Here is a 27,575-nt window from a genome sequence, read left to right on the forward strand (position 1 = left end):
GTATGTTTTATTCCTTGTAATGTGTATCACGTGAAGATTAAGAGGCTATATTATCGCCTTCAAAATGACCTGCTATTTCCTGGAAACAGTAATTTTCTGGACCTGTCCTTGCCTCTGGGGCGAGCATAACGCCCTCAATAATCTTCCATTCATTAAGCAACATGTCTGCATCAGAAAGAGAGGTCTGGTCTGGCCATGCCGACGGGCATGCTGTGGTTCAGTACCCTCTCTCCGACTGCCATCTACAGGCGGTGAGCCCCAGCGCAGGCGCTGGCTGGCAGGGCTTTCTCTGCTTTCTCATTAACCTATCCTGGAGAGTGTACCCTCAAGGCTGAGAGTGAACATGTCTAAGAGCTTGGGTATCTCATCCCTTCACGCTGAGCCGGAACTGTGGAAACCTTCCCAGTGGAGAGGGGGGCACAGGGGTGGGGCTGAACCGGATCTGGGGCAGGTTTGCACTGAGGCCAGAGAAGCCCATGGAAGCTGCAAAACCCGGCGCCGCTGAGAAGCTGGCCCTGGAGAAGAACAGGAGAGCCTGCTGGGCTGACCTCCGTGGCCGCCTGCCTCCCGTGAGAACGGAGAAGTGGTCCAGCTCCCCTTCTTGGTCACATAGCAGTCACAGCCCTAACGCGGCTCTTACGCCTGCTGGAAACCGTGTTTGCAGAACCCAGCCCTGTGAGGCACCAGCCCAGGACCCCAGACACGGAAAACAACTCTCTTTGACGCAGAAGCAAAGCCCTCGCTCCCCAGTTACGGATGCTCTCCCCATCGACAGACACACAAACCTACCTTTATGTACTTAAACAATTGTTTGAATCAGTTTTTTAAAAGACGCTTTCATAAACACCCCCCGCTAATGAGAGGCCTTCAGACGAGTCACAAACGTGTGTCTGCTCATCTGTTTCGTGCCATCATTACCGTGAGTGCACTTTTACGAAATTTAATTTCTCAATCTATTTATAGCTTTTAATTTTCTATGTCATTAACGTTCACATGTGGATTCTCACTGCTCTCCTGGGTGAAAAACCTTTCATGGGAAAAAAAAACACATGTTTTCCCGACAGCGGCACATTTGTCTCCCTCGGAAGGAGGCAGAAGAGTTACGCTCAAGCCTGAGTAACAGTACAGCCATCGTTCACACTGTCTGCCTGCCCCGGACATAAATACCCCGCAAGGGCTCCTCCTGTTTTGAGAATGGATACGCAGGTGGGGTCAGCACAGGAATGGGCTTCACTCCGTATTTATTGACTGGGGAAAGCAGCGGGGGTTTTCAGGAAAGGATTCAGGTGGAATCCTAGGAAACCAGAGGCCTCTCACTGGCCGGGGTGTCCTGCCTGTGGGAAGTTGAGGGAACAGGATGCACGCAGGAGTTTGGACCCCCCTCCGCCCTGGACAGCCGGCTCCTCAGGGCACGTGGCCCGCCGGCTCCTGCTGTGAAGCTGCCCCGGGTCCTGCAATTAACCAGACCAGATCGGGGACACGAGCAGGCTGACATGCTGGGAACCGCTTGGTACAGAAGAAACACCAAAAGTTGCCTTTTGAAGTTTTATTGTCTGAAGCGAGAGAAAGCAGAGAGCAAGAGGCACATATGCTGACTGCCCCAGCATCTCAGAGCCCCCAGGCCTGCAGGCATCATGGACAGAACACCCCAGCGAGGAGTCAGCTCACCCCTAGCCCACACTGTCCAGTACCTGCAGACACAGTTGTACGGGGAAACACCCGCTGTTCTGCTCAGAAGGACCGAAACTACTAACAACACAACACCAAGATAAAACCACAACGTGCGAGGGGCTGTCAGGCCACGCGGAACGCCACCCACAGCGATGGCACGGCCCCCTGGCCCCTCAGTGGGCGGGTGAAGGGGCAGCCGCGGGGAGGAGCTTGGGCTTGGCCTGCTGGGGCAGCACCACTTCGGGGATCTCCTCCCCGTGCTTGTACACGCTGACCGTCACGTCGATCTTCTCGCCGCCGTACTTGTTCTTCACGTGCATGCTGTACTTGCCCGAGTCCTCGGAGGTCACGCCCTTGATGGTCATGCTGACATACTTGGCCTGCTCCACCTTGACTGAGAAGTGGTCACTCAGCTCGATGTCCTTGTCATTCTTGAACCACACTACCTCTGGGTCAGGGTTCCCAAACACCGTGCAGGTCAGGTTCAAGGTCTTGGGGGGAGAGCAGGCAGAGAGGGGGAGATAAAGAAAGAAGAGTCAGACGGCCTCTGTGTGGCTGGACCTGCGGCCCCACCCAGGTATTGATCTGCCCCACCCATCATTTATTTGGTCAACATGCTCTTTGTATATGGAGGCACCACTGGAGACACCAGGAGCCTCAGACACAGCACAGAAGGTGTCCCATGGTGGGAGGAGTGCCCTGTGTATTCAGAAGAATCAACATCTGTACCTTGAGGAGATAAGGTCCGCAGAGGCAGCCCAGGCCCAGCAGGATGCAGGGACCCCCCCCCCAACACTGGCTCCACACCCAGGGCCTGTGTGAGGATCCCCTGCCCTTCCGGGCACCCCCTGCCCTCACCTTCCCCTCCATGATGGTCACCACATCGGGCAGGCCGCCGATCACCTTGCCACGATCTGCAACAGGAAAGCAACTCGGCTGAGAACACCATCTGCAGGGCTGTTCCTGGGGGTTGGGGCACCCAGGGGCCAGGAGGGGCTCAGGTGTGGGGGTGCTACCTGACAAGGCTCATGGCTGGGGGGCCCCTGGCCGAGGTCTGCGTGGAGGAGTGTGATTCCATGTTGGGAGGGGCTGGCAGGGTGGTGGGCAGAAAAGGGGGGTTGTGAAATGCTCTAGAAGCTCAGACTGAGCAGGGCTTTGAGGATGAAGGTTCACCCTGGCCACAACACCAGGCAAACCGCGTCCCCCTGAATTCTTTCAGGAGCTGGAGGGGCCTGGCCTCTGGAGAGAGGATTTTGCAAGGGCAATGTTTTGTGTGTGTGTGTGCATATATATATATATATATATATATATATATATATATATATGTGTGTGTGTGTGTGTATAGTATAATTTTCTGCCTCCTGTGATGTTCTGACATCTGAAATCCCTCCTGGCGGGCAGATACCCCCCACCCACCAAGGGCCCACCAGGAGTCGCCCACAACCTGTGCCAACCCCCCAGCCAGGCCAGCCTCCACCATCTGCCCTGCCCCCAGAGGGGACACTCCCCTGCCTGGATCACCCCAGCCAGGTGCCCGGCAGCTCAGAACACCCCTGTTGCCCAAAGCCCAGAGAAATCACTAGAACGGCCCAGTCTCGTGTTCACCCCACCCTGCCTGCCTTTCCCTGCAAACCCCAGGCAAGGCCGTGGCCTCCGTCCCCCTCTGTCCTGCCCTCTGCCCCCTGACCCCGACCCCCACATGCCTGGCACACCCCTGCCTCCAGGACTGGAAGCCTGTCCTGAATCTCCTCAGGTGGCCACTCCTGAGTGAGCAGCGAATAAAAAGACACAGAACGGGTTGGGGGGCGGGAAGGAGGGCAAGGGGGAAGGGGGGCTGGCATTGGGCTGCAGGGCACCGGGGTGGGCGGCTGGGGGCAAGAGGGAGCATGGGCAGCCCTGGGGCTTCGTCAGGTGAGGCGGGTCTGCTGTGCTCACTCTGTGTACACCATGAATGCTCTAAAATACGGACCCTCTACCCCCACCCTCAAGAGTGTACTGTGCTTGTAATCAAGCCTGTACTCACTTTTCTCTGCAAAAGCAGCAGCCCTAAAAATTAAAGAGGGCAGAGGGGAGAGAAAAAAAGAGTCATGAGCAAATGCTATCAACTAAAGCATCACACATTCGAGAGGTCTGCTGGAGACAGAGCTTCTCCAAGAATAATCCAGGTCACAGGGTCGAACAGAGTTCTGATGCCTCCCACCGCCCTGCCTTCCAGCTGCTGAAACCCACAGAAAGGCCTGCCATCCACACTCGTGGGGTGAAGAGATTTCTTTTTTCACCAGATTGCATTGGAGATTTTTAGATATTTTTTGAAAATGTTGATTTCTGATTTATCTCAGTTATGCATTCATCCATCAACAAATACTTACTGAATAACTTAGTGTGGGACAAAGACTGTTCTCAGTTTTAAAGATACTCTAAAATTGAGACACAGATTAGAAATCCCAAGTCATTCTTTAAAAAGTTGCTCTGAGCAATGGAATATTAATCGGCTAAAAAGAAACGAGCTCTCAAGCCATGAAAATACATGGAAGAAGGTTAGGTGCTTATGACCAAGTGAAAGAAGCCAGGCTGAGGAGGCTGCAGACCATGGGATCCCAGCAGAAGGGCCTCAACCAGCACGGGGCAGGGGGTTCTCGTGAGTATAGCTGTCATCCCTGTCATTGTACGTCTGTCCCAACCCAGAGACTGTCCAACACCACGAGCGAGCCCGAGCACGACCCACAGACTCGGGCTGATGTGGCCTATCCACGCAGGCTCACCAGCTGTAACTCGTGGACGGTGTGGTGCGGGTGCTGAGTGAGGAGGCCACGCATGGAAGGGGCAGGTATTTTCTGTCCCTTCCTCTCAATTTGCTGTGAACCTAAAACTGCCCTAAAAATACGAAGTCTTTATAAGGAAACTAAACATCCAACATTTTAAAAATTGCTCTGTATGATGTGTGGCTATAATTATGCCTATTTCAGAAATTCAGTATTTAAATTCATTTAAAGTAACCCAGGGTCATTATAACTCTAAAATTAACTGTTACATGCATTTACAGTTTAGAAGGACACCTTCTTCTGGATGTGGAATGGCTTAAATTGCCAACTTATCCCAATTCCTAGAGCTTCACATTTTTTGGGTCAGTGAGGCATCCACAAAGGTCCCCACACTCAACCAAAAGGACGCCTGGTCCCCTGAGCCCCAGAATAATAGACAAACGTGCAAGTCTTACTTGAGCTGCTGGAATTCGGCAAACGCTTCATCGAAAGCTGTAAGGGAATATTTCGTACGTTAGTGAGAGTTTGAATGTGCTTGGCTCTTACTCACTCACTCTCTCAGCTCCTGAGTTTGCTTCGTGAACACTGACAAATAGCCGAATGAATAAAGCGCTGATTCAGAAAGTAATCCTCTCTGAATGAAAATTGTATGAAAATCTGGATGCTTGGGGCTGGTGCACTGGGACGACCCAGAGGGATGGAATGGGGAGGGAGGAGGGAGGAGGGTTCAGGATGGGGAACACATGTATACCTGTGGCGGATTCATTTTGATATTTGGCAAAACTAATACAGTTATGTAAAGTTTAAAAATAAAATAAAATTTAAAAAAATAATAATAAAAAAAAAAAAAGAGAGAGAATTGTAAAATTGGTGGTTTCCTTTTCAGCATCCTGCTTACCCTGATCTCCTAGTACAAAATTACCAGGGGCCAGAGAAAAATGATCTTACCCTGACCAGACAGGTCAAGCGAGCGCTGGTGGTTCTTCTTGCCGTCAAAAATCTCAAAGGTATACTTCCCCTTGTCCTTCTCCGTGGGCTCACAGATCTGCAGCCAGGCCATCTCCTCACTGCCGCCGATCCTCATATGCTCACTAGATGTGATCTTAGCATCCCTTTGAAAAGTCACAGGACACATTCGACTTACAATCTCACACTACACGTGAGACACTCTGGGGCATGCTGGGCGTCTTTCAGAGGAAGTCTCCTCCAAGCTGTAGAGTCGATGTCATCGTAGATGTCTCTGGATATTGTACATTTACGAACCACATCAGCAGCTCAGCTCTGAAAACCTTCCGAAATTAAATCCGATACTTATTTTATAGAGATACACTGTGGTTTAACATCTGCTTGCTGGCCACACATAGACTATCATATCCCTTAGGTCATGACTTATTTTTCTACTTAAAAAATTAAAAACAGAATCACCGTATGATCCACTGTATGATCCAGTGGATATGTAACCAAAAGGATGGAACAAAGGTTCACAAGGCAGGACTCAGTAGCCAAAGGTGGAAACAAGTGTCCATGGACAGACGATGGATAAGCAAATGGTGGCCCATGAACACGATGGAATGGGAGGAAATTCTGACACCCACCACAGCACGGATGGCCTCAAGGACATCATGCCGAGTAAAACAAGCTGATCACGAAGAGAGAACTACACCCAGCATCGACACAGCCATGATGAAGGCTGAACACAGCATTGAAGGAGGGGGCGTCCACCGAACGCCAGACCACACGCAGCCTGCCCTCATGTGTCTGGAGCCCTGCCGCCCGCCGGGTGTCCTGCAGGAACCCCCAACCCCTGGGCCAACATGTCCCCAGCCCAGCGTGACCCTGAGACCAGCTCCAGTCTCCGATCCGAAGCCCAGACTTGACCTCTGCCCCCACCCCATGGTCACAGCCCTGCCGACTTGTTGGACTGGGGACTCATTCTGTCCCCCAAACACACAGGAAGCCCCCCGTCTGCAGCAGACCCACCCCTCCACCACCCCCGGCCTGGCTCCATCCCCAGATGAACCCTTGCCTCCAGAACCTTCCCTGGCCAGCAGCCCCACGCTCAGCCCACACCTGCCACAGCAGTTCCAGGAACCTGTCAGCTTAGAAGAAGGCAGACCGATCCTGCTGGAGCAGCACAGCTGTGGCAGAGTTCACTGTCACCGTCACCCCACTGACCGTGACCTTGGCTCAAAGGACTGTCTGTTCCTTACTGCCTGGGGACTTAAATGGGCCAAATTGGATAAAACCGCCCCCTTGGTTTTATTAGTTGATCACAAAACCTGACTGAATCCCTTTATTCCCAAGCAATCTTAAAACACCTTACATTAAGGAGAGAAAGAGGCAGATGTGTGAAAGCCTACACGTGTCTGCCCGTTTGTGTGAAAGCAACCAGGAGGCTGGTCCCTGCAGGGGTGGGCTGGCAGCAGGATGGCCCCGAACCTCCCCTCCCCCGGGAGCCCCAGGCTTCACTGAGACTTCAGGGGCCTCAGAGCAAAGCTCTGAAGCTGAGCTAAAGTCCACACTCTGGGATTAAAGCAGCGTTAACTGTTTCCTTCTGTAAAGAGGCCGCTGGCGCTTCAGTGGCGCTGCTGCTTCGATGCCTTCAGCAGCCAGTACTTCGCACTTTGAGGTCTAGCCCTCCCCCATCACAGGCATTTCACCTTCCAGCAAGAGAAAAAAATCCCCTACCAGAGGACGCTTCTGCTGACTGCACTTTGTGGGTTTCTAAGTCCTCAGGAGCAGGTTTCCACCTTCCTCTAAGTGGCCCTTGGTGTCTTACTCAGCATTTTCCTCACAGAACAATCGGCCTTGCTGACGTGCATGATTCACCAAATCCTCATCATTCTCTATTGATTTCTCATCACCCACTGGCGCAGAATGCCTGGGTCCCCAGGATGAGTCTCCCTCGGGCACCCCGACTCTGTTAAGTGGGCCCTGTAGCCTCCAATGGCAGGCTGTATTTCAACAAATGCTTGTTATTCTCTGCATTTCCAATTATTGTCAAATAAGAACTTGATCGTCAAACAGTGCCATATAGCCGAGGTTCTGTAAGGCACGTGTGAACACGCTGGGATCCTGTCCACTGAGAAACAGGTCTGGGTTTGTGGACGTCACTGAAAAGGTGGTCTGGAAAGGTTGCCCGTGTCCTCAGTTTAGAGACAGACTACCCACAGTCCCCACTTACTGCCCGACGGAGGCCAGGCCCGGAGGACGGTAACCCTGAACTTGGTCCTTTTCCTGACAGACTTGAAGCTTTGACGAGTGTGGAGATAAGCCTGGGAGGAGGGTCGGGAGGGCAGACCCCAAGGGGCTGGGGGCAGGCCCTGGTCCACCGCTGTGAGCATCGTGGGAGACTCTACTGTTTCAATTGTGAGCATGGCCCCCTGGACGGGCAACCGCAGCAGATGTGAAAACAGAGAAAACTGCTGTGTGCAGGGCTTGAGTTCACTTGCTTTCTTCTCTTAAGTACTATTAAGTGTGTTTTGGTCCTTTCTTTTTAATTGATCTAATGGGAAAGCAACAGACTGGAAATCTGGAGCGTGGTTTCTGAATATTCTTTTTCCATTAGCTCTGCCAGATGCCGACAAAACCTGTGTCATCAGCAAAGCCACCCTTGTCTAAACCGAGACAGCAGAGGACGCGATCTCCGGCACCTCCAGCACTTCTCTTTGTCCTTCTCCCCCCATTTCTGAGATGGCCCCACCCTGAGCCCACGGCTGTCATCACTTCTCAAAACTGCCAAGTCTCAAGAGGACTTGGCCAGGAGCCCCGTGTCCCAGCGATGGGCCCCGGGCACCACCCTGTGGACACACAGGGCTGCGGCCCACGGCACGTGGACACTTACTTGTGGTACCAGTTCACCTTCATTTCCTCAGTGAAGTATTTCATGAAGCACTGAAGCCTTATTCCTTCTGGGGTGCAGAGAATCTTCAGTGGAGACGCAGAGGCTCCTGCAGAAGACAGGGCAGACTCAGACCCGAGGGGAGCAGTCTGTGCTGCTGGGTGAGAGCAGGCCGGCCCTGGGCCAGGAAGCCCGGCCACATCCCTGTAAAAACATCCTCACCCAAGTGTGTTCTAACATCCACACCGAAAGTACCTTAAAATCTCCTGAGGCATGAAGGGACTCAAATGGCCCCGAGAAAATGTTCCCGCGGGGCTGCTCACGTCCCCCAGCCATGTCCATGCGGCCACTACTGCAGCGCCCACTTATAACTAGACCACAGGCAAGCCTCCAGTGCAGACGGGCCCATGCCGACGGGCCTGCCCAGTGGGCAAGACCACACCCAGCTTCTCACACCCCTCCCCTCCCTCTTCCTTCCCCCTGAAGGGAAGAACCCCCGGGGATTCCGTCACCTACACGTTTTGTGGAAATGCATCAACAATGCCCCGGTGGGAGTCCCTCCACGGGGCTCTGAGCTCAGAGCCAGCTACCTGAATGCCCCACCCCATGGCCTCTGGAGTCCTCTCTCCGCTCCTGCCTGAAGATAAACCAGAAAATGGCTTTTCTAAACCCCTTCCTGCATCGTGCTTCTCCGCACATTTCACCCTGTGGTGGGGGGGGGGGCTCAGTGGGCTAACCGCAGAGGGCAGCAAGCCGCACATCCTGGAACACAAAGATGCGGAAACGCTGCAGTCTTAACAGAAGAGCGTAAAGAGGAGGGTCGTTTTTCAGACTACAGTTAGAGTCAGCAAATGATAGCGAGTCCAGAAGGGTTTCCAGTCAAGCAGGGAGTGGGGACTGGTGTACTGTCTGTAAGACGCAGGGGCAGAGGAGAGCGGTCGGGTCTGACTGCGGTGACTGAGCACGCACGTGGGACAGCCGGGCAGGAGAGCGGCTCTGGGAAATATCTCGGCTCAGATCCGGGTGCCGGTATGTCCCTGTGCTCCTCATCGAGCCTGCACGGGGTTACACCCTGCCCCACACCACCAGCTGGGTCTCACTTCAGACGGAATCTACGGATAAGCAACTGAGCCCGCCACGGGGAGAAGGGACGGCGGGATGCACGTCCCGGGTAATCAGACGACAAGAGCCTGGCTTCCGGGTCTGACGCTGACCGGGGCAACACGCCGAGGAAATCGTGTGCTTATCCTCCACTTTATCTCAACTGCGTCCTGACTAAGCCTTGACTTTGAAGCTTTAAGGAGCATCTATGTCTTATCAGACAAAATTTAACCAGATACATATTTAATCTTTGCAGTCACCACACCAAAAAGTAAGTTCTGCCGTTGGTGTTTCTGTTCCACAACTGATTATTTGATTAGACATTTCAGAGTTCTGTAAGTATTAAAAATCAAGGGATACACTATAAGCTTGGCCCCCTTAAGAGAACATACACCTAAGACATTTTTGTGAAACTGGAGGATTACCAACGTGAAAGAATTGGATGGGTCGCATCCTCGAGTACACGTCTCGCGAGAGGAGGGAATGCTGAAGGACATGAGGAGGAAGCCTGGGCTCCTGAACTAGGGCCACGAGACGACCCCGGCGCTGCCCAGGACCCTGCTGGTGGCAGCAGGTCACACAATTGCCCGGGACCAGAGTTCTTGTCTGAATACCGTGGTCCCTCCCAAGACGCTGCCAAAGTACACAGGGTGCCTTAGCACACCTCGTGGACTCAGTGCTGATGTGCTGAGACTTCACTGAGGACCCTGAGGCTCCAGTTCTGCCTTCCCACCTCAGAAGTCAGGTGGAAACGTAGAGGAGTGTCAACAGCATGTTCTCAGGTGTGTGTTCACACACAGCGTCCTCCATGCAGAGAACTGTCACTCTGGCATCGATTCTTATAACGGGTTTGTTTGTATCCACAGAGTTACAGAATTTTACCTCTGAATGAGAACCTGAAAGTCACCCCTCCAGATTCCTTATCACAAGGGTGAGGAGGTCGAGGGACCCTAACTCTATCACAACGGATTTGCTTTGCAGCCACACATCGCCTTCAGCCCTGGGGACACTAAGAACAGACTCTTGTTCTGTGGGCCGTTAGCCTGACCCCACAGGAAAGCCCCTTCATATGCCTCTGTCATCCACAAGCCGCTGTCCTGCCACTGAATCTGGGCCTGTTCACAGATGTGAAGTGGATCCATCAGCTGTGGAAAATGCCCTTCTCAGGAAATAGAGAGTCTAGGCCCAAAATGACTTGAAAATTAGAAGACATTTACTTACCACAGACTCTGCTCATCGCCAAAATCATATCCTCATACACTGAAAGGAAGGAGGAAATGCACGGTTACAGGCCTAATTTATCAGCAGCGTTTTCATGTTTAATTAAATTGATACTGGAAAGCAGGATGTTCAGTTGAAAAATGAAATATTAAAATGGCAATGTGTATCCATGAAAGGCTTAGGTGGCGATAAATCCTAATTTCTCCATTTTTTAAACCTGGAGCAAGGACATTTTGCTCAACATTCATCTGACCTTGCATTTAATTGAACCACCTCATCCTGGGTTCAATCATTTTAACACATTCATCACAGGACAGGATTTGGCTCCTGTTGGTGGACGAAGATGGCGTTTCAGAGAAGCCCAGCGTAACATCCTTCTCAACTCACTCAAACGCCTCTGAGGACAGCAGGAGTAGAAGCCTGCCCTCTGCTGCGCTGCTACCAAAGACACAATATGCCCAAGGGCGCAGGACGCCTCGCCCGCATCTCACACCCATCCTGCTGGCCAGGTGGACCTCCCTGGGGAGCAGGGACAAGGCTCTCATCTACCTTTGCCAGCTATCTCAAGGGTAGACACGTCCTGACCCCTGTCGTCTTTCAAGGTTGCCTTGTATTCACCGTGATCCTTCTTCGACAACTGCAAATGAAACACATCCCATACGTATGTAAAACTGATGCCATGATATAAAACCTAATACAAGCTAATGTTTCCTTTGCAAACCATGGACATCCAGCATGCAAAATGGGAGATAAGGCAGAATTCGCAAGAGATATGGAAGAGTTTTCTTCCTTGTTTCTGTTTTCTTTAGCCCACTCCAGTATTCCTGCCTGGAGAATCCCATGGACAGAGGAGCCAGAAGGTCGCAAAGAGTCAGACATGACTGAAATGACAGAGCACGCGCACACGTGTGCACACACACACACACACACCTTTGGTATGAGCAGCTCACAGACACCCTTCTCCAGGTCAGGCATCTTCTCCGTTTCATACAGAGCATCATCCTTTAGCCACTTGAAAACCGTTTCCTTCTTGGTGTTTGCAACCTACAAGACAGGGGTCTTATGTTGAGTACGTGACTTGCTGGAGCTCATGAGAAAAAAGTCTTTCCTGATTTCAAATCACAGACCTAAAAAAAGTGAATAAACTTTTATTATAGACAGTGTCAGACAGAAGCTCACAGGAAAGCTATCTGTTCTATCAATGGTAAATACATTTCTAAGTTCCAGCTTCTGAAATAATTAAGCCCCGACAGGAAGAACGAATGACTCCTCCTTCTTCTAATCCAAGAAATCAGATGGTGTAAGTTTCTTTTGGTTCATAGACGATTTCAATAATAAAGACAAGTTGTGAGCAGTGTATTTTAAATTTATAAATAATATAAAACCACACGCGTGTGATCTGACCATCTCCCTGATTGTCACTCCCTTCTGGGTGGAACCGATCTCTCACCTTACACACAAGCCGAACCTCACACTCTTCTGTAACATCCCAGTGCAGATACTCAGCAAAATGTGGGCCTGGGGGGAAGAAGGGGAAAAAAGTTTTTAAAAAGGAGAAAAATGTATACACAGACACATACATATAAATGCATTCGGGGCAGAAGAAAGTAGTTGTTCAGTCTGAAACCAAGATAACTTAATAAAACTAATCTTCAGGGCTTTGACCTCAGCATGTACAATCCTGGTACAAAAATCTCTATTTCCAACAGGACGACGCTGCCCAGTCTCTCCTGCTTACTGACATCTGACGGCTACTGCCCTTTAGAAAGAAGAATAATGAAATATTATATTTCTTCTCAAGGCAAGTGTCTGAATAAACATCCACCAGCATAGCCTATAAAAACCTTGAAATAGGAGAACTAATCTAAGTATGATGAAGAAAAAGCAGTTTGACCTAGCAATCATATCAACATGTGATATTTTATTTACATAGCATCTGAAATCAAAGATGAATTTATATATCTGTAGAAAATACCATTTTGCTTAATGTAAAAGTCATATGCTAATAACACATTCAACACAAAAATACAAAGCAGATTTAGAAAGTATTTTTTAATTTCTTCCATATAAATACATTCTACAAAGTTAAAAAATCATACGGTAGAAATAGGTAAAATAAATATTTTTGTCTATTAAAAATAAAAATAACATAAAACAATAAAATAATATTTTTATATTTTAAAAACTGTATTCTAACTTTTTTAAAAAACAACAGAAATTCTGTATAAAAGTGTTTTTCAAATAAACCCCTGGGCTATATTTCAGTTTTTTATCTATTTTCCTTCATATCTAGTTATTGATAATATGCATTTTTAAAACAATGTATTTAAAATATATTATTTGTAACTAAACAATTACATCTAAAAGTTCAAGTTCACACAATTTTAAGTAAAATAACAAGTTCCTGGGAATTGGAGTTGGGTCTGTGGCCCTCTTTCCATCTCTCCTAATAAAGCCCCCACCTCACTGCCTCCCTCCATTCTTTCCTCTTTTTGTTACAATCGCTGGACTCGTATGGACCTGTAACGGGGGCACCCTTTCCTTGTCACTGCAGGGAAACATGAACACTAAACAAGAGATTCCAGGGCTTTTCAAGTAGAAGCAAGAAAAAAGCACAGATGAAATAAAGGAACAGAAAGGGTCCAAACTTCTACAGAATAGAAGAGATCTGACTTCTCCATCATTTTAAAATTGCAGTTAGCTGTCTGGCCTGACAGGATCTGCTCCAAACAAATACTCAAATCCTACACCTTTGTCTATGCCAGTGGTGGGGGAGCCAGCCGACCACCTACCTTGTTTCCTGAGGAACTCCTTTCTTTGAAATTCAGCCTTTTCTAGGACAGCCTTGAATGCTAAATCCAATATTTAAGGGAAAAAAACAGAAATGAAATAAACATGCTTCTCTCAAATCAGAAGAATCTGTTTTGAATTTTCTTTTATGGACATGCAAGGACCTTCCACATAGCGTACCGTCTCCAATAAGAACCAGAGAAGACTGGCTTTTCGCTTTTCCATCTTGAATCTGCACGGTGTAGGTGCCTTCGTTATCAATGGTGAACCGATCCATCACCATCTCGATGATGCCAGTGGACTTGTCACACTTGATTCTGTGTGTCTGGGAGCACACAGGGGAGATGAGAATCCCACCTTCCCGAAAGGGAAAATGCCTTCCCGAAGCTTCCCCTCTGGGATCTGACAGTCACTCAACTATTGTATCTTAAGGGAGTATGCTGCCCAAAACCAGAAAGTGAAATTCCATCCACTGAACCTCTTGGTGAAGCAAAGATCAAATAAGGGACATTTTGTGATGACGCCCTGGGTCTACGTGAGGAGCAACCTACACTCGAATCCAGCAGAAACTCTGCACGCGCCCTGGGAATGTGCAACCACCATGAGATAGCACATGGGAAGCAGAGCGGGATGCACTGGGACCCGTGTGACCACAGAACCAGAGACTGCAACACAACCACCTCCACGCCGTGAGGGCTTCCGTCTCAGGGGCTCAGGGCCCATTCCGACTGGTCACCCCTGCCCCATCACCACACTAGCACCAGGGCTGAGGGTCTCCAGGCTCTGCAACCCCAGCTGGGTAGCTTCAGGGGGACCCTTCCCAGCACAGCCCGCCCAGGGCTCAGTCTGCAGACTCCACCCTCGTCGCCTGTGATGAGCCGCAGGTGCTCCGATCCCGTGTGGTTGCTAATGGGTCACCTGTTATTCCACGTGTTATTCGAGGTCGCCATTGAGCACGTCAGAGGCAGGAGGGGCACAAGCACACGGATGACCATCTCCAGCGCAGCCGCCGGGCAGGAAAAGGGGGCCAAGGTGCCAGGATGGGCTCCCCAGGGCATCCACTGCAACAGCAGAAGGCTGCTCCCTCAGCCTGGACCTCACCCTGCTCCATGCCCAGAGTGAACAAAGGCACAGCCACCTCTGCCAGTGATGCTTCCTGCAGGCGTTCCTGCCTCCTTTCAGAGGCAGGCAGCCGGGACTTAAGCAAAGGCTTCCCTGCCTGGACCGGACCTGTCCCAGGAGAGCGCGGCCTGGAGCGAGGTGAGCAGGGTCGCCAATCGGGACCTGTGGTCATCACCCAGTGTGGGGACCAGGGGAGGCCACTCTGTTCATTAGAGATACCCTCCTCCCACGACCCTCAACTTGACGATACTACCAGGACGCATTTCTGTTTGTAGGTGACTAATAGAAACTGCGTAAGATCAGCCACGTCCTGACAGATCACGCACATCTATTTTCAGGATGCTCATCTTCCTCTCTCAGCTGACATTCATATTGTGGATTCCAAATGCCAGCGTCCCAAGAGTGCCGAGATAAATGTTAGTGAAAGAGCGCCTTTGTTCAGCGTCCCTAAGCTCAGCCCCCTCAGCATCAAGGGTTGGCTCCAAATTCTCCCTTGGTGTTGGAGGAGGCCCCTCTGCCTTCTCCCTCCTTCCGTTTTATCCAAGTGCATTTCCAAGATGCCCCGTCCATGGCCACTCCGCTCAGTTAGCCCACCCCGCCTCGTCTCCAGTCCACACCTTGCCCGCTCTCCCTCGGGAAGGCTGCAGGGCACACCTGTTCCCCAAACTATTCCTCCTGAGGAGAACCTGGGAACCCACTACTCTGGGAATCTCCTTTATATTCTCCAGGCTCTAACAGCTCCTTCTCAGAATCAGCACTCACTGTATGTGGCACTCATGGTAAAGAACCCACTTGCCAATGCAGGAAACTTGAGTGTCCGATCCCTGCATCAGGAAGATCCACTGGAGAAGGGAATGGTGACCCACTCCAGTGCTCTTGCCTAGAAAATCCCATGGATGGAGGACTGTGGTAGGCTACGGGGGGGTCGCAAAGAGTTGGACACGATTGAGCGACTTCACTTTCTTTCTCTCTTAAATGACTTAGCTCACACATAACTGTTTTAACACGCTCTGTACTTTTTCTATATCATCCTCTGACTCAAGTTGTGTTTCTTCCACTCTGGATAACCTCCAGGAGGGCAAGGTTATATGTCATTTTTCTAGGCTACAGAGGGCACTCAAATGCAATTTGCAGAATATAAGCTGCCAACCACGGGGAAAAGAGAATGAGTGTGTGAGGTCCCAGGGGTTAACGTGATGCCTCAGGTTCTCCTTGACCAAAGATGACTTGCGGGCTTTAACTGAATCAAGCCAGCCCATGCCCATGGGCCTTAACTTCCAGTAAACATAAAAAAATCACCTTGACAGTTGGAAATTCCAATACCATTTCTAACAGGAACACTGTGTTCCTGTATAGGATGGCTTAGGTATTTTTCTGAGACACATGAGCTCAGATTACTTTTGAGGGTGGTCATTTTGGGAGATGGTGCTGATCACAGGGAGCGCATGGGACCTGTCTCCTTCCCGGAGACTCTGGTGGTTCTCGGGGGGCTAGACAAGGAAGGGGCAGCAAGCTGAGGGCTGAACAGAGTACCTTGTGGGGCCCACGAGTGTCTTTGTAGTTCTGAGTATTTGCTTTTGCAAACCAGAAGCAAATTTCAAGGAGCCGCTCTGATTCTGTCAGACTTTTGCTCCCTTTAAGCATCTGTGAGGAGCAGCCTGCAGGAACCTGCTCTAATTAGGCCTGAGAGGGGAAAAGGAACCTCTCTCACCAACCAGATCCTCAGCAACCCAGAGCCTTCTACATTCTCTTCGCTTCTGCACCATGGGGTCTGAGCAGGTTTGAGAAAAAATTAGGCTTCTAGCAACTGCCATTATGCAGTGAGATGAAGTTCAATGATTTTATGGGGGCCATAAAATATAGGTTTCTATGTGACTTTCACAAAACAGCATCAATCTCCACACCGAAAAGTCACCTGTGGATTGCTAATTAAGGCAGTGAAACAGTACAGCCCTATTGCAAAAGATGAGCTGTGTAGCGAAGATGTCATTCTTAAAGCCAGCTATCCACAACAGGTAGGAAATGTTAATCAAAATATACTCTACAGATAAAGCACAATTACATTAAATTCCATTGCACGCCTACATGATCTCTGCTCATAAAAAACATCTCCAGTCACCTCGATCACAACGCTCTTCTATGCACAGTGTCCATACTGTGGGCTCTTCTGCAGCCAAGAGGAAGCTGCGTGCTTTCTGCTTACTAGCCACCCCCCCAGCTTGTACAGTCCTTCAAGGACGTCATTATTCTCAAGGGGAAGATGGACTGGGGAAGAAACTCACAGGATCTTTGTCCACACACGACGTCTCTCTGAGGGACATCCATCTAACCAAGCTTTACTAAAACCCGTCAGACATAGGCATCAGACCAGGGATGAGGAGCCCGGCTCAGAAGGAGCGTGAGTGACCCCACCTCCCAGCCAGTCCCGTTCACACTCATGCAGCAGATGGTTGAGGCACCTGAGTGAGGCTCAGTGTAATTGCTGAACAGATACAAAGCAGTGGGTACCAAGCAGAAGGAGGACAGAGGAAGTAAGGACGCCGAGACTCAGGAGACCCCCAGGGCACCACTGAACAGTAGGGAAGGGCTCCAGTCAAGTGGTTGGCTTTTAACTGTGTTCCCGGTTGCGCTGTAGTAATTAGACACAATGACTTATGCGGAAACACAATATTCCACAAGCAAAACAGGAACCTTCTAACATTCGTAAGCTTCATTCTATACAAATAAAAGCAGCAGAAGGACAAAGTATTGCATCACAGCATCCTATGATTTTCTTGGCCCAGATTCACCCAGAGGCAGCCTAAAGCTCAAGCTCAAGACACTAATTTCCCTGGTGTCGCCTCCCACAGGAGCTCTGGGGGCTGGGGCTGGGTGAGGGAGGCCTTGCTCCCATCAGGGCAAAAATATCTGCCTTCAAAACCCCCATAAAGATGGAATAAATGGACCTGTGGAGCATATCGCTCACCCCGTGTACCCAGAACCTTTCCATAACACCAAGCTAATGTCTCTAAAACGTAGATTGTTGTTTTTTAATTGTAATAGGCTTGAATTTAAAGACCTCCCCATCTCTCATGAAACCCAGACCAAAGCTCTGAACAGTGCCAGCCTCAGCCTTCTCTCACCCACCTTGTCAGCCTTCTACAGCCCAAAAGGGATGGAAACAGACCCAGAATGCCGACTTTCAGGAGCTGACCTTCCCGTTCGCACCGGGAAGCCTCCAAAGCCAGAGACCACACTCACACACACTCACCTCGCTGTCGGCGACTTCTCTGTCGTTGATGATAAAGCGGTAGCTGGAGCCTGGGGATAAGTGCTCAGCCTGGAGCCAGAAGCGGACCTGGCCCTTGTCGAAAATCTCATAAGCTAATTCTGACTTCAGAGGAATCGCTAGCAGAAGAAAAGAAATCACAAGTCAATAGTGCGTGAATCCCGGTGAGAAAGAAGAGTTGCGTGTTGTAGGAAAATCTCAATCCTCAGTATTACATTTTTTGAAAATGTAAAAAACCCCTGAGCATTGACTTGATTATGAAAACCAAAACTAAGAAACACAACTCTAGTTAGCCCGGCACTGCAATCAAAGCCTCACACCCGTGGGTCCTCAGCATGCATGGTCTGCTTCCCTGAGGGCCCAGGGACCACAGACATATTCCGTCTGAATTCAGCGTAATCCACAGCTGAAGATCCCACCTGGTGCAATTCTCACTTGGATCAAGCAGACACACTCAACCCGAAATCCAAAACATGGTATGCAGTGAAAATCACTGCCGGTTACAGTATCAGCCACTACTTGTTGTGAGCCACACGGTGACAAGCACGTGAGTTGCCACACAAAGCAAGGCCCCCCAGGGCTGCACAGATCATAGACACGGCCCTGCTCTGATCCAGGCCCACTTACTGGGGTTCTTGATCTCATTGCTCAGGGCCTTCAGACGTTCCAGCTCTGAAATTAAGACAAACAGCATCAGTAGTTTTGACCTGTATGTTCAGAAGTTTTAAGCCAGAGCAAAGCTAGACAAAACAGAGATTCAACGTCACCAGGATTTCATTTGAGGCTGTGAAAGAAATGAGAACTGAAGTGAGAAGGAGATGGGGTAACGTGAGCTGTGAACAGTGCCGGGAGCCGGCATATTGCATATTGAGTGCATATTGCATATTGAGTGCAGCACTTTCCACAGCATAATCTTTCAGGATCTGGAATAGCTCAACTGGAATTCTATCACTGCTGGGAGCCAGAGTGAGGAGCTCCACCCATGACAAAGGTCATGAGGAAGGAGGCTCGGCATACGCAAAGGCGGGATCGAGCCTCAGGAGTCCCCCTGGAAATTCTCGAGCATCTACCCCCAAAACCAGAGTCTGCCTACTTTCTGCTTTGTGCTCTCACCTACACCTCTGACTTTACGGGGGGCTGTCCCCCACTACCTCTCTCTGAAAAAAAGAGTTAACTTACAGCTCCAGTTAATAAAGTTCCCGGGTGTGATAGTGTTTCAACCTACAAACTCCTTTGGAAGTCCTCTAGCCTGCCTGAATAGGTTTTTCCGGCCACATGTGATTGCTCAGAGCCTCCCAGCTGTGAGAGGCAGGAGATGTTCTAAACTGTCTAAACACAGATTCCTTTGAGCAGTTAAAAGATTGATTAGAAATTGTATTGGTGAAGGGTTTTTCACTTGTTGGGCCAATGTTTGCTGCTAAGTCTCCATATCCCTTACCTGCTGTGTCCCTGGCAGTGTATTGATTAATAAAATTGGTGTAAATAGTAGCTTTAATGTTTGTAACCTGGGACCCTTGAGTTAATTCTTTTTCTTGTTATAGCCCACCACACCTTTGCTCTGTAGGAATGCAACTTTATCTAATGCTTTTGGAGGGTGGCGCTTGATTAATCGCCTTTAGAGAAAAATAAGTTTTCTGAAGAAAGGGTCTTAAAATGTTAACAGGCCTCCGGGCCAGAAGATGATGCAAATCACCTAAACTTTTGCATATGATAAGCTTGCAGGAAGAAAGCCTGGCTTACTGCATGACTCTACCCGTTCCCCCATGCATAACTTAAGGTATAAAAACTACTTTGGAAAATAAAGTGCGGGCCTTGTTCACCGAAACTTGGTCTCCCCATGTCGTTCTTTCTCTTACCTTCTGGCTGAATTATTCAGCCTCTTTTCTTCACTGAATTTTCCTACTGAGCTATCCTTATTTCACCACTCTTTATATCCTTAATTAACGTTTAATTAAGCAGTTGTTTCCTGATCCTCGCCGACGCCGTCCCGCTTCGAATTCCCTGGATCCACCGGGGCTGGACCCCGGCAAGTCCCTCCAGGGAATCAGTGCATGTGTGCTCAGTCGCTTCAGTCGTGTCCAACTCTCTGCCACCCCACACACTGCAGCCCACCGGGCTCCTCTGGCCATGGGATTCTCCAGGCGAGAATACTGGAGTGGGTTGCTAGGGCCTCCTCCAGGGGATCCTCCCAAGGGACTGACCCCCATCTCTGACATCTGCTGCGTTGGCAGGCAGGTTCTTTACCAGTAGTGCCACCTGGGAAGCCCCGCAGGAAGAAAAGGGGTGTGTTAGGGCTGGTTAGGGTGGCGGTCCTGAGTGCGGGGCTGGGGGGGCAGCTGTGTACCAGACTAGAGGCCGACCTGCACAGGGTGACACAGAGGGCTGCGCTTCCACATCCTCTCATTCCGTACGAACTCTTCCATGAAATGGGTCTGGCTCGCCGAGAACATGCTGGTCTGTGATTTTCCTTCTGCTTTCAGACTGTCCTGCTTCAACATCTCTCTCACCTACCCAGAATTTCACTGTGGTGTATTTTCATGAGTTAAAAAAAATGATAATAAACTAAACAATAAAAATTAAAAAAAAAAAAAAACAGAATACATTGCTCCTAAGAGTCTCAAGAATAAGTTAAGAAAATTGAAGTTTCTAAATAATTTCTTTCACCTTCCTTCCTACTTAAAATTAGAATTTAGAAATGAGATCACGGTTACAGAGGTCTGTATGCAAATCCACTCCAGCCTTTGGGCTTCCCCAATGGCTCAGGGGTAAAGAATCTGCCTGCAGTATAGGAGATTCAGGTTGGATCGATCCCTGAGTAGGGAAGATCCCCTGAAGGAGGAAATGGCAATCCACTTCAGTATTCTTGCCTGGAGAATCCCATGGACAGAGGAGCCTGGTGGGCTGCAGTCCAGAGGGTCAGAAAGAGTCAGACACGACTGAGCACAGCACAGCATTTGAACTGAACAATGAAGCAGACTTCTTGTGACCAGAAGTAACTCAACCTGGACAGCTGATTTAAAGGTCTCACAGCAGGTCTCACAGCAGGAACTACCATACATCAGATGACCTAAAGCTTCAGCCTCAAGGTTTTGCCTGACTGGACTTGATGTCCATATACAATATAAAAGGTACTGGAAACGTTCATCCTTTGCAATGATTTAAAATTTAGGTGAAATGTCTTCAAACTCTCAAATGGAGCAGAGGAGTACACCACTTATCAGAATTCTTAAAGGATGTTTTGCAAATAAAAGGCTGTTTGAAGACCACCACATGGGGTCAGAAAGGGCAGCTTAGAAGGCCTGTGAGCAGATTCCGGCCTGTTCCTGCTTGCTGGGGGCCCCAGGAAGCAGACACAGTGCACCACTCTGCCGTTCTCCTGCTGGTCCCGTCAGATCACAGGGGCTCCCCCAGCTTACCCAATGTCTGCACGGGACCCTCAGACGCCTGCCATCATCAGACCCTGTCCCCTGCCCCCCACCGTCCTAGCCCCCGCCTCCCATCCTAGCCTCCCCCACCACCACTGTATCCCTCTTCTGAGACCACCCCTTTGGCTGTGGCAAACAAACTGCCAGCTGATAAGGAAAGGATTAGATGAGCAACCTATGGCATTTTTGACTGAGGACTCTAAGGCACTCGGAAGCCTTTAAACACCCAACATGAAGATCTGAGGCTTCCACCCAGAGTTATGCAGTCCCCTCTAGATCACAGACACAAGAAACATCAACCCAGGCAGGGGGAAGCCTCCTCCCAAGGCTGGTTCAGTGCCTGGGGACTCAGACCTTGGGACCCGCCTAAGAGAAGGGCTGCTCTTCACCAGGTCGTGATGAGCTGACTTCCTTCACTCCTTTCTGCCATCTGCTATTTGTAAGACAGAGAGGGATCTTAACTATGGCAATTAAATGTCATCTCATGCACACAAATACATACATCCATATGTGTGTGTTTTCTTTTATTAGCTGATTATCCAATTAGTTAGTGCTGGGAGGAAAGGGAAGCTTCTTTGCATGCCTCTCATTAGTTTTATGGACTTAATTATAATATGCTAGTTGCTACTTGCCAAACTAATGAAATGTAAATAAAACTCATCTCTAAAACACAAATGGGAGGCAAATAAATGCAATATAGAGAGCAATAAATAAAATACTTCCAGACCAGTGATTTACTTAGTGGCTAGAGTAGAAACTCAAGAGTTTGTGTAATTTCCAAAATAATTTTTGGATTTAAAAAAGATTCCCCACCCTTAGCCTCACGCAAAGACACACCCCTTTTCAGAGCAAGTAAGTCTTTTCTCTATGAGCATCAATCTTTCAAAGTGTTACAAAAACCCCAAAGGCAAGCCAGTGTCCCACAGGTGTTACCTTCCTCATCCAAGACAAAGCTGGAGGACACGCCGTCCGTGTCGCTGACCGACACAGAGTACGTCCCCAGGTCCTCTTTGTCCAGGTTCTTGAAGTACAGCTTCGAGCTGGAAGGGGAGAGAGCCCGGGGCATGAGTTGCTGTGCTGGAAGGTGCTCCTAGCGGGTCACGCCAGCCGGCCCGGGGAGGAACTTACTGGTCCCCCGCAGTCTCGACCTTGAACCTGTCGTCATCTGCGATATCCTCGTAGGACTTGCACCACGTGAAGTGGGAGGCGTCCGTCACCTCCGGGCAGTCGAAGCTCAGGTAGACGTTGCCCTCCTCGTCCACGCCTGCACTGACCTCCTTGGTGCCTGCAGAGGAGCCGGGAGCACTTAGGGACACGGCATCTGCCCCGGGCTCTCTCTGGAGAAGGGGTGGCCCGGCACAGAGCGCGTGTCTGTGAATCAGCGGTTTTCACTGACCATCCGCCCAGGATGTCGGCCAACGCGCCCTCGGCAGTGACGGAGGGCAGAGGAGGGCAGAGGAGGGCAGGTTTGCTGTCCCGTCATCACCTTCTGTCCACGTGCTTTTCTGCACCCGGCACCCCTGAAGAAACCCTCAGGGCTGAGATCCAGACACTCAGTCCTTCCCCCTGGGGTCTGATCACTTCCAGCCCTGGGCCTGGGCAGCACGGTCACAGCGGTCTCCCCCACACCCCCCTCTCCTGTCCCCACTTTTCCTCTGGGTCAGGGAGGGTGTGCTGGACGCAGCTGGATACCTGGCCCCACACAGGCCGCTCACGGCTGTCCCTTAGGGGTCAGAGCCGGAGGAGACACGCCGGCTGAGCTGGGAGCTCGCTGACACCCTCCTCACCCAGATGACAGAGCCGGAGGCGGAACACCCCCACTCGCTGGTCTCAGGGAGGGGAGACCCCCGGGGATGCCATGGCTTCCAGTTCCTGGTTCCACCCCTTCTGGGAGGCAGGGGCCCCCTCCCAGCATGTCTCATGTTCTGGGAGCTCACTTCCCACCCTCGGAACCACTTTCCCACCAAGGGCCCATAAGCGAGGCTCTTACTACTTGTAACCAAGACAATTACCAGAGGCTTTATAATTTCTGATCAAAACTCAGCCGTAACCTAAGACACCATCGTCACTGCTTGCCTGCTGTTCTGCCGCTGCCAGTGAAGACCCCCACCCCCTCGGGATGACCTCACACGCCCCTCTCCGCCTGGGTGTCGGGGCGTGTGGTGTGTCAGGGAAGACATCCTTTACCACGTGCGTCAACCACCTCCTTTCACGACAGTCCCGCCATCATCCCGCCCACCCTCCACACACGCGCTTCTTCCCCCTCCAGACCACCCCGCCCGGAGGTCTTGCCTGTCACCAGCTGAGCGGGCGAGTCTCACCTGGCCTGGCCTCCACCAGCACTGGTTCCGAGGTGTCCGAGGGCCTCCCCACCCCACTGGCGTTCACCGCCCGCACGCGGAACACGTAGGTCCTTCCTTGGTGAAGGTCACACACCTGGAGAGATGAAAGAAAAGTCACACGTGAACCAATAAACGAAAATGACTTCATCCTTCCTCACATTTTTATTACGAACATGCTTTCTTTTTATAAATATCATGTTCTTCCAGGTCAACCAGCCATGCAGAGGAAGTCAGGGGATCAAGAGGGGAGACGAGATCCAGGGGCGGGGCCTCGGGTCTGAGCCACTGACCCCACCCTCATCAATAACCAGACCCGTCACCGCTGAGCAGGCGCCACTGACCTGACCCGTTACCACTGACCCATCACCACTGACCTGACCTGTCACCGCTGACCTGACCCCAGTGACTACTGCAGGAACTAGAAATAGAAACATTTGGAGAATAAACTCTTCAGATGTGTTCACACTGTGTATGTGTGTGTGTTTATCAGATAGACGTCCGTCAGCAATCATATGAATCGAGTAAATAAAACACAGTCAGTGTGAAAAGACGTAATTCCAGTCATCACTGTGGACGGTACATCCACGCAGCCAGGACCGTGAGGTCTCAGCACCGTCGGGGGTGGTCGCACGGTGGCAGGGAGAGGAAGCTGCCCTGTGCAGACGGTTCCCACACGCAGTTGCTGTGCAGGTCCACAGAGGGCGGGCAGTCCAGAACCCCCAGCGAGCAGGAGGGGTACCCGGTCACACGTGCCAGCCCCTGGGGGCCTCGGGCTAGACCCCAACACAGCCGCTCCCCAGAAGACAAGGCCTGAGGGGCCTGCGTCACCTTCAGGTAGCGATGCGGTGTGGCGGTCTCGTGGACGGTGAGCCACTCTCCGGAGTCCTGTTCTTTGTAGTCCACGAAGTAGCCAGAGACGGGGCTGCTGCCCGAATACACCGGGGGTTTCCAGAGCAGCACCAGGGACGTGTCCCGGACCTCACAGAACGTCAGGTCATAGGCAGGGCCTGAAAATGCATGGACGCCCGAGTCCCCACGCTCGCCCAGGGCCCGCAGGCCCGTCTCGCAGAGAGAAAGGCGTGCAGGACGGTACCCGCCCACGTCTGCCTGGACATCTGAGCATCACAGGACTCACCCGGGGACCAGGCACCTGCTCCACCACCAGGGGACCCCTCCCACTGCGATAGCACGGCTGGGGTGGGGCTGACCCCCCACCCAGGTCCAGAGGAGCGCTGAGCAGTGAAAGCGGGAGGGGCCACAGCCCTGCCCTGACTAATCACTCTAAACCCCCACAGCCTCGGGGAACTTCCACAGCTTTCTCTTCCACTGACTTTTCTAAGGGGCAAAAATTAATATCATTAAAACCACTCCCCTCCCTCCCTGCCCAAAAAAGAAGGGAAAAAGCAATATAATTTGGCCCCAAAATTGAAAATTTTGAGCCTCAGAATTTCTGATATTTTAGGCTTCAACTTTGGGTTTATTGTTTTATGTTGTTTGGTTTTGTTCAAAACATGAGCATATTAACCACTGCATTAGGGCCCCTGATGCACTGGATACCCTGACGGGCCCTGATGGACTGGATCAGTTTCTCTGGATATGCCTAGTCCTTGCGAATTTGTGAAAACACATCTGTGCATGTAGAGCCCTGAGTAAATGCAGATCTTTGACAACAAGGCCCTTCAGAACCAGAGACCCCGGGCTCCTGGGTGCTCTGGGAGGGGGTCCTGAACAAGTGCACAACCAGTGGCATCCGGCTACCCCATGCTGCTCCCGGCTCCCACCTCCTCTGGGAAGCTGGGCTCCCCCACCCCTGGAGCAGGTCTGCCCTGGACCAGCCTCTGGCCACAGCGTCTCTGACTCAGGGGAGCCGGGCTCATTCTGCAGCAGAGGTGGGTGGCCCCCGCCTCACATGCCCCCTTGTCACTGCCTGGCTTGCGTGTCCACTGCCCCAGCCCTGGCCCGTGGGGGTGGTGGTATCAGAACCTGTGAGGGGGACTGAGCATCTGCTGGCTGGGGAGGCTGCACCACAAAAGGCCCCTCCTCCGGGCAGCCCTGTGTGTCCAGGAGACCCCCCACCTTACCTGGTTCCGGCATCGTCCAGGCCTCACACTTGAACAGCTCGCTGGGGTCCGACGGCTGCCCGATCCCTGCCATATTGGCGGCGGCAATTTTGAATTCATAGAGCGAGCCTTCAGTCAAGCCCTCCACCTATTCAGAGGATATGTCTACATTAACACTGAGCCCACAGACACAGAAGACAAACTTACTGTCACCAAAGGGGAAAGGGAGGAGTAAGTCAGGAGACTGGGATCAATGTCTGACATACACACGCCTGTGCGTAAAACAGGTGAGTGACAAGGACCACAGGGACTCTACTCAGCGTCTTGTAAGAACCCCTGAGGGAAAAGGACAGACACACGCCTATGTGTGTGTGTGACTGAATCACTGTGCTGTACACAACAGTGTAAATCAGCTCTACTCAACTTCTAATTATTAAGCGAAACGAAGCTGCATCACAACCCACTGTCCATCAGGGGAAGCGAGCATTTCCGGCCTATCGAGGGGCCGATCAGTGAGTCCAGCCCGCCTGCCACGGGGCCATCCCCACTCTCCCTCTCACACAGTTCCCTTGTGCACTCCATACGCCCTCCCTCGGGGACGACTTGATGACCTGGTCAGGAAATCAGGACTCAGAGACGAGAGCCACGAGGGGCCAGTGGCAGAGCGGGGTGGGGCCAGGGCACACGGATGTGTCGCCCTGGAGACGGTGCGACCATCACCCGGTACCCTGGTGGGCAAACAGCGCCTCGCTTATTTCTCTCCGAGAAACCCTGAGCGGCGGCTCATGAGGAGGGGCTCCGGGAGTAAGAGCAGTGGCCGAGGGTTCGCCTGGGACTTGACTCTAGGTCTTTCTCGCCCTACATCCTCATGGCCCCGATTCCCTGCACCCGGACGCGATGTACACCTGAGCAAGTGACTCGCTGAGGGGCCTGGACACACACGGGCCTGGGAAACGGGCACGCACAGGCCCAGCAGCGCTGTCTCCACTGCCTCCGCCCTTCCTGCTCTGAGGACAGAGCCTCCTGCCTCCAGCGCCGCTACCAGCCCACCAGTCCTGGGAAGCAGCCCACTGCCTCGCTCTCCTCCTTGCTTCTCAGAAGAAGATGCTTCCTAAGGGCCTCAGGTCTCACACTGAATTGTTTTCATTCATCTTTGCTTCTGTGTCAAATTTTCTAATGTCACTGAACTACTGGATGGGAGACTCCGCCCCCAGGGAGAAGTCCCCAGGCAAGAGGAACTGAACCCGCGAGTACCCACCGTCAGAATCCTCTCTTTGAGCGGCGAGGAGTTGACTTCGTGCCAGTTTTTGTGGTGAGCCTCCCGCTTGTCAACGTAGTAGCCGAGGATGGGGGAGCCGCCACTGAACTTGGGCACCTTCCAACCCAGGATCATGGAGTGGCCATCACAGTTCAGGAGGGTGATCCCATAAGGGTGGGAAGGGACGGCTGCAGGAGACACAGCGGGAAAGTCACCCGCGTCCCAGTGCCTCAGCCCGAGCCCCCCACAGCCACCTCTCCACCACGGGAGGCACCCCAGCCCCGCACCCTCCTCCCTCCTGTCCTGCCTCCCTGCCCCGTCTCTGCTGCTTCTTTTAAAGAGAATGGTTTTATAAAGGGCTTCCCAGGGGAAACATGTGGTAAAGAACCCACCGTCCATGCAGGAGGCTTAAGAAATATGGGTAACAGCCTCTCATACGTGTTCACTGCCATCTCTAAACACACCTTCCAATACATACACAGGTCTTCTAATATTTCAATAATACAAGGGCCAAGAATTATTTCAGTCTGGCCTGGACATGTGAAGTAACAGACTCTCCCCGCTCCTCTAAGGAAAAGCATGAGAGAGCAGCTTTCTCATTATGCCTGTGAAGGACTGCCAAGCTTCCCATGCCCGGCAATGACCAGTACCCTTAGGCCAATGAGCCTTAACTTCCTACACGGTCACAGAAACTTCAGACTAGTTCACATGAGC

General features: G+C 51.3%; 1 protein-coding gene and 1 long non-coding RNA gene across 2 annotated transcripts in view; both read right to left on the reverse strand.

Annotated features, from left to right (window-relative positions):
- Window positions 1-1,501: 1,501 nt before the first annotated feature.
- MYOM2 (myomesin 2) overlaps window positions 1,502-27,575 on the reverse strand; it is a 64,149-nt gene continuing 38,075 nt past the window's right edge. The window contains exons 18-37 of the mRNA XM_055567575.1: window positions 26,862-27,049; window positions 25,625-25,751; window positions 24,372-24,550; window positions 23,523-23,637; window positions 22,330-22,486; window positions 22,135-22,241; window positions 18,404-18,448; window positions 17,759-17,895; window positions 13,567-13,711; window positions 13,389-13,448; window positions 12,047-12,114; window positions 11,527-11,640; window positions 11,146-11,233; window positions 10,597-10,635; window positions 8,278-8,383; window positions 5,382-5,545; window positions 4,889-4,925; window positions 3,695-3,717; window positions 2,530-2,585; window positions 1,502-2,162 (exon numbers count right to left, since the gene is read on the reverse strand). Coding sequence (XP_055423550.1) covers window positions 1,845-2,162; window positions 2,530-2,585; window positions 3,695-3,717; window positions 4,889-4,925; window positions 5,382-5,545; window positions 8,278-8,383; window positions 10,597-10,635; window positions 11,146-11,233; window positions 11,527-11,640; window positions 12,047-12,114; window positions 13,389-13,448; window positions 13,567-13,711; window positions 17,759-17,895; window positions 18,404-18,448; window positions 22,135-22,241; window positions 22,330-22,486; window positions 23,523-23,637; window positions 24,372-24,550; window positions 25,625-25,751; window positions 26,862-27,049 — 2,273 coding nt within the window. The 3' untranslated portion in view covers window positions 1,502-1,844. The remainder of the gene's footprint in view (window positions 2,163-2,529; window positions 2,586-3,694; window positions 3,718-4,888; window positions 4,926-5,381; window positions 5,546-8,277; window positions 8,384-10,596; window positions 10,636-11,145; window positions 11,234-11,526; window positions 11,641-12,046; window positions 12,115-13,388; window positions 13,449-13,566; window positions 13,712-17,758; window positions 17,896-18,403; window positions 18,449-22,134; window positions 22,242-22,329; window positions 22,487-23,522; window positions 23,638-24,371; window positions 24,551-25,624; window positions 25,752-26,861; window positions 27,050-27,575) is intronic.
- LOC129643267 (uncharacterized) lies at window positions 18,739-21,229 on the reverse strand. Its single transcript, XR_008710205.1, has 2 exons — window positions 20,137-21,229; window positions 18,739-20,032 (listed from the first exon to the last, which is right to left on the reverse strand). It is a non-coding gene; the product is annotated as an uncharacterized LOC129643267 (long non-coding RNA).

Source organism: Bubalus kerabau, chromosome 2, assembly GCF_029407905.1.
Source record: "Bubalus kerabau isolate K-KA32 ecotype Philippines breed swamp buffalo chromosome 2, PCC_UOA_SB_1v2, whole genome shotgun sequence".
Classification (NCBI taxonomy): Eukaryota; Metazoa; Chordata; class Mammalia; order Artiodactyla; family Bovidae; genus Bubalus; species Bubalus kerabau.